This window comes from Cygnus atratus, chromosome 1 (assembly GCF_013377495.2).
Source record: "Cygnus atratus isolate AKBS03 ecotype Queensland, Australia chromosome 1, CAtr_DNAZoo_HiC_assembly, whole genome shotgun sequence".
In the NCBI taxonomy this organism is placed as follows: domain Eukaryota; kingdom Metazoa; phylum Chordata; class Aves; order Anseriformes; family Anatidae; genus Cygnus; species Cygnus atratus.
The window spans coordinates 51,687,334-51,694,472 of NC_066362.1; the positions used below are offsets into that span (position 1 = coordinate 51,687,334).

The window sequence follows — 7,139 nt, forward strand, 5'->3', positions numbered from 1 at the left end:
AACCCCTCCCCCCCCACACCACCAAAGCCAGTAGGCTGGAGGTGGGCAAGAAGTGGGGAGGGGACATCACCAGGGCAGCTGACCTAAACCGACCAAAGGGATAAACAAGTCAAAATGGGAGTCATATTCTGTTTTGATGGAACTCAGTAGATGAAACCTGACTCAGCCTTCCAGACATAGACAAGAAAAGGGAATATAGTAACTTCTACCCAGATGAAGAACAACCTGAGCTAAACTGAATTTCATTCAAATTACTTCAATCTAATATTTAGATTTTTCATCTAAACGTGAAATTGGGGTGAGAGGTCAAAAGTATTTTCCAATAAGGCACTGTGACCACTGTTTGTTTGTGAGTAATTTAGCACAACATTTCCAGTACTTTCGCTGGTATCATACAGTAAAAATTCAGTACAGGCAAAGCCTAAAGAATAATTTACCATTTAACATAGTAAATCAATTCACTGTTTATCAAAGAAAAAAAAAAAAAAAAGGAATCCCAACAGAAGATGGTACTTATGTCTTATGCTTTCCTTTGGTATCACAAGCAGATAGTTTAGGATGGTCATAGAGTTTGTGATAATACTCTTTTTTGCATTAAATCTTGAATTCAATTGATCTAGGTGGCAACAACATATTGGCTTAAGTATCATTAACTACCTTGTGCAGAAGCTCTAACTCCATTCTTTCAGCCTCAAATTCCTCCAGACGCTGCACCCTTCTGGCATGTTCTTCTTCATTCTCTTTTTCCTGTGCTTCCCTCTCAGCTTTCCACTTTTTCCCCTTCTCATCTTCAAGCTCAGTTTGTCTTTTCTCCCACTGCTCAAATTCTTGTCTACATTTTTCTTCTATTTCAGGATAAGTAAGGCTTATGCTCAGTTCAACATCAGCTACAAATTTGTAATCAACCAAGCAAACATTTTATTTAATTTAATAATAAGCATTGGAGGAGAATAAACGGTACTTATGCATTAACAAGAAAATACAACAAAAATGATCTTGTGCTGATATAGCCAGCAATATATATCCCCATGGAAATCGGAACTACAAGTCTTTTCTATTAGTGATGTCTTTTATAATCATGATGTACACTTACTATTGCAACCTTTGATTCTGCCACAATCATGCCTATTCTACCAATGCATATATCCGGATTACACATTGGCTTCAGGATAAATGCCTTCTGTGGCTATCAGAAGTGTTTTTTTTTTTGTTTTTTTTTTTTTTTTTTTTTTTTTATAATTGATCCACTCTACCCCAAAATACACAAAGGCCATGGTGAAGGGAAACATTACAATGTGACTATAAAAAATAAAACAAGTTGCAGCCAAAGCACAACGTGCTTAGTGCCTCCAATCTGGCTACCACTTGTATTTTTTTTTTTATAATTATAATTATTTCAATCATTTTGGGGTAGTATTTTTTGAAACAAATTTCTATCAAGACATTGAAAAGAAAGATTGCACTGTGATCCTTAAATTAGATAAAAGCACAAACATTTCTCATGTACATCCAATCCCTGAAGTCTATTGCATATTGTAACATGCAAATCTTTACAAATAATATTAGGACACTCATGAAAACAGAAAAGCAGAAAATAGTGATATGATGCTAAAGATCAACACAAACAAATAATGCATTTGCTTACCTGCAACAAAATGGTCATCAGTGACCACTTCTTCATTGGTGGACTGACTGCTATACCTAGGTGTTGTAGCAATCTGCAAATCTTCATTTTCAATTTCAAATAGTACCTAATACGGTTTAATATTGTCATTAAGAAACAAGCAATGAAATTTAAAAGCAGAACATTATAAAAATCCTCCATAACAAGAATAATCTTTCCATCATATGACAAGTATAATAATATGAAACTTACTGATTAATAGCATCCTTGGAAACTGAATAATGCAAGCACATCAGTCAAAAAATGTTTTCCAGAGTAAGAAATATTGGAGCAATTCCCCAAAATCACAGTATTTTGTGAAGGATTATTTATATATAAATATTATTATTTTTTAATGTATTTTGCATTTTGAACTGGAAAAATATGTGTTTTGCATTTGGGGTTTTTTGTTTTACTTTCTATGGAAGTAAGCACTACACTTATGCATCAATGCTGTTCTAGTCGTAGCCAAAGAACTAGTTACTTACTCAATTTTTAAGTAGTACATTTGAAACAAGGTTTGCTGTATTTCTTTTTTTTTCTTTTTTTTTTATTGGCAAGAAGTAATCTATTTCTGCTTATGTATCATCTGTTCATCACATGCTTGGGATATACATTAATATTTGTAATACAGCTGAAGTCACAGTAATTAAAAAAAAAGAAACACAGTAATTTTGCTGTTTTAAACAATGGTCCTCTGAGAATAAAAATTCATGTTTGCAAAAAGTGCTCGCATTATGAAAACAGGTGACAAATTAAAAGTGATTAAACACACATTTGTGTTTCTCTACAAACTTCAGCAAGGTATTCACTTTAATCCCATTAAAATATAAAAGAACTGAGGTTCATAACTCTTGATTTGTCCTTGAAAGTTACAAGCTTTATTATGTTAACATTTCCTATAAAATAACGAGATATATTAGGTACAAGATTAACAGTAACGCATCCTCCAGTCATCATAAAAATAATAAGGTTAGAGAAGTTTAAAACTGTTCTAATACTATTAAGATAATATTCTGGGAATCAATAACAAAGGATTATTTAGTTTTTTGTTGTTGTTTGCTTTAATTTTGTTGATTTTTGTGCTCAACATCTCAAGCACTAATAAAGAAAATTTATTCCAAATTTTAAATCTTATAGATACGGTGTATTACAATAGAGCCCCAATTCTGAAGAATAACATACACAAACTCAATACCATATGGTTAGTCTAATAGGAATAAAACTGAACACATCTATATGTCTCTTTAGGAAGCCAACTATACGAGCTTAAATTATCTAAATTACGGAATAGAACTTTATTCCCTATAAATATTATTGAACAGAGAATACCCTTTTTTCATTTTTTTCGAGATCTTCGTTATATTCAGAAGCCAATTCTGACAAGTGATCTGAAGCACGGCGAGGAACTACTTCATAATTGTTACCTAAAGAAGAAAGAAATATATAATCTAGTACACAGAGAGAAATCGCGTAGCAATACCCAGTTCTGCTCTACACTGCTTAGCTACTATATTTCTTTGCACTACAAAAAAATAAAGCATATTTTTTCTTTAAAACAAAACAAAACCACAAAATATTGATCAAACATATATGGGAGTCATTCTTACAAATTAAAAGCAGTGGATACATATAACTGGAACACACACAATGATTCTGTACGAACCTAGTGTGTGCAAACTGTATCTGCAAAAAAAATACACAGCATAAAACAGTGGGACATATGCTGGGTAGAAAAATACAGGAGAACTTATAACAGACAGGTCAAAAACTGACAAAAAAATGCAAAAATAATGAAAAAGAATAACTGCCTATTACAAAAAGTATGAAAAGAAACATTCCCCAAATATCAAACCGTAGAGACAACATTGAACTTTTGTTCACAAATGCCACTACACTAAATGATTTTGAAACCCATGATGCTGTGAATAACTAAAATGGACCAGACAATTCCAGGTGTCTAATATAACACACGAACTATGAGCTTGGCTTCAGTCACACAGCAGGCACTGGAAGATTGCTCCCAATTACAAAGCCTTTTCATTCAGTGATGGCTTGAATATCTCTACAGACAGACTTTAAACATCCTTTGGGGCTCAATTGTATCTGCACTTTTAATTTCAGCTCATAGTGACTGCATCTCAGATTCTAATGAAGAACCTGGCCTAGGTTCTGTTTCTGAAAATGAACCTGTAATTTGCCTTGATCTATAGATTAGCATCAGATGAACTTTTAGGAAAAAAATAAATTCATACTGAAAGGTTAACCTGAGAAGACCGCATTGCATGATTCTATTTCTAGAGATTCAGCATGTTTTCAGAAGATGATGAGATAGGTTTCACTACTTGCTCTACTTTAAGGTTTGTATTGTTTTACTGATGATTGTATATTGATAATATAACTTCCATGGGCAATATGAGGTGCATACGTATTTTAACTCTGATCCCTGCTTACCTGTAGTTTCATCATCTTCTAAGTCTTGCAGTATAACCTTTTCAGCATCCTTGATTTCTGTTTTTTATGAAGTCTAAGTAGGAGACAATCAATTCTGGCAAGTCATCTGAAATCTAGAAAAGCACGATGTTTCACATAAATTCTACATTTTCAACTGACTGCCACAACTATAAGCAAATACATAATATACAAGAATGTAGACTCCTATAGACTTCTCCTTTAAAGCACTGATGAAAATTTACTAGTAGCTGAAAACTACTTGTGCTTTAGAACTTTACTAGTAGCTGCTACCAAAATTTTTCCCAGTTTTTGTACTGGGAATTCCCACTCTTCCCATTGCCTTGTCATCCACTCAACAATCAATAATTTTCATTTTTACTTACATTTTAATTAAAATCAAACCAGAACACATTTTAGTTACTTATCTTCTGCTATCTCCAGAAACATTGTTCAATTAACATTTTCTTTGTAATTGTAATTTGTAATCTTTGTAAAATAAAAATTAACCAATACACATGATGCATAGAATCTTCTTCATAAAGATATTAAAACTCTTTCAAAAAAAAAATTCAATTTCAAAGTTGGTGATATAAACATTTAAAGTATGCATATACATCAGATGTTTCAAATTACTTTATTACATAGATACTTTCTATTCAACAGATTGTCTTTGCAAGGATTTGGGAAAATGGACTGCCTTCTCTAGATTTGTAAATTGCTGTAAACATTGCTAGCATTTAGCATGTAAGAACATAAATAATCAGCACTGATGTCTTGGCCTGCCTTTATTCATATCAAATATATATGGTTACATATGCACAAAATCATCTACTCTAATATCCTGTAGACCATTCCTTTTGAGTCTGAAAGATCAAGGTAAATGAAAAAAAGGCCTAAATAACTAATCAGATTTCAGAGGAAAATCTTTACCCCAAAAAAGAAGTCCCACAAAAAAAAGGGAGCTCAAGCACCAATTTATATGAAATCAATAAGAAGAAGTCTTCAAACATAAGACAGTCTCTTGTAGCATTTAAATACAGATTTAAATGAATATACATGGGTTTATTTATCCAGGTTTAATCTACCTTTTTAGCTTTAAAAACAAACAAACAAAAACCCTTCTAGCTTCAGATTCTAAAATAAATTTATTATAAAATAATTTATAGACACAGACACAGACACAGATTTCTAGGTTGGAAGAGACCTCAAGATCATCGAGTCCAACCTCCGACCTAACACTAAGTACTCCACTAAACCATATCACTAAGCTCTACATCTAAACGTCTTTTAAAGACCTCCAGGGATGGTGACTCCACCACCTCCCTGGGCAGCCCGTTCCAATGCTTAATGACCCTTTCGGTAAAGAAGTTCTTCCTAACATCCAACCTAAAACTCCCCTGGCGCAACTTTCGCCCATTCCCCCCTCGTCCTGTCACCAGGCACGTGGGAGAACAGACCAACCCCCACCTCACTACAGCTTCCTTTAAGGTAACTGTAGAGAGCGATAAGGTCGCCCCTGAGCCTCCTCTTCTCCAGGCTGAACAAGCCCAGCTCCCTCAGACGCTCCTCGTAAGACTTGTTCTCCAGACCCCTCACCAGCTTGGTCGCCCTTCTCTGGACTCGCTCGAGCACGTCCATGTCCTTCCTGTAGCGAGGGGCCCAAAACTGAACACAGTACTCGAGGTGCGGCCTCACCAGAGCCGAGTACAGGGGGACAATCACCTCCCTAGACCTGCTGGCCACACTGCTTCTTATACAGGCCAGGATGCTGTTGGCCTTCTTGGCCACCTGAGCACACTGCTGGCTCATATTCAGCCGACTATCAACCAATACTCCCAGGTCCTTCTCGGCCAGGCAGCTTTCCAACCACTCATCTCCCAGCCTGTAGCTCTGCTTGGGGTTGTTGCGCCCCAGGTGCAGGACCCGGCACTTGGCCTTGTTGAACTTCATACAGTTGACCTCAGCCCATCGCTCCAGCCTATCCAGATCCTCCTGCAGAGCCTTCCTGCCCTCGAGCAGATCGACACACGCACTTAGCTTGGTGTCATCTGCAAACTTACTGAGGGTGCACTGGACGCCCTCATCCAGGTCATCGATAAAGATATTAAAGAGGACCGGCCCCAGTACTGAGCCGGTCTATATATTTACATAAAACAATATTTTTTATAAATAAGCTATCAGTCTGTTTTCTCACTTAAGGAGAATGCTGATGCTCATCTCTTATTTTCTTGTCACCACTGAATGTTACATTTTTCATGAAGCCATACTACTTAGACTACTTTTGAGGAGAAATCCTCAGGTTCAGTATGTCAGGAAAAAGTTCATTCACCAGTTAGGCCTTCTGAAGCCTGTATTACTTTCAAGCATAAATAAAAGGAGTGTGAGCCCATGGAATACTTACTGTCTCAGTGTCACTCAAAGCTTCCTCTGGTACCTCTGTGTTAGGATCATCTGCTTCAAAGGAAGAAACACTGATTCTGCCTAATTCAATTTCTATTTCTTTTTCAATTCTTTCAGTGTCTTCTGACATTCTGCTTTCCATAGCATGTATCTGCTTTCAAAGCTCCACAAAGAAAATATCAACTTCTAGCACTGCATGAACCAAAGTAAAGAGGGTGCTCATTTAGCATAAATTTATTCAGATATAGATATTGAACATTAGACTTAGAATATGAAAAGAAATAGCATAACTTTGTTCTGAACACTTCAGACTATTGAAGAAACAAGCAAAATGTAAGAAAAATGTTAGTTTGTGATAAGAGAATATCTGGAGCATAGTCCAACCTAAGTTCGGGCAGGGGAAGCAGCTCACGCCCGCTCCTTCACAGGCACCGAGCATCCCCGTCGGTCGCCGGGGATGGGACCCGCTGAGCACGCCTCAGCCGCCCCGAAGCTACAACTCCCAGAGGGCACCGCGGAGGAGCACCTGCTCGCTGCCGCCGCTGCTCCGCAGGAGGGCGGGGGAGCCACCCCTCTACATGCTGGGAGCTGTAGTCCGCCCCTCTGCGCACCCGTTCCCCGC

The 7,139-nt window shown here is 36.8% G+C and overlaps 1 protein-coding gene across 1 annotated transcript in view; it reads right to left on the reverse strand.

Moving 5' to 3' along the window:
• LRRIQ1 (leucine rich repeats and IQ motif containing 1) overlaps positions 1–7,139 on the reverse strand; it is a 111,207-nt gene extending 104,068 nt beyond the window's left edge. Inside the window, 7 exon segments of the mRNA XM_035551674.1 lie at positions 658–887; positions 1,646–1,751; positions 2,996–3,090; positions 4,118–4,166; positions 4,168–4,230; positions 6,519–6,709; positions 6,902–7,139. Of these exon segments, the coding sequence (XP_035407567.1) occupies positions 658–887; positions 1,646–1,751; positions 2,996–3,090; positions 4,118–4,166; positions 4,168–4,230; positions 6,519–6,659 (684 nt within the window). The 5' untranslated portion in view covers positions 6,660–6,709; positions 6,902–7,139.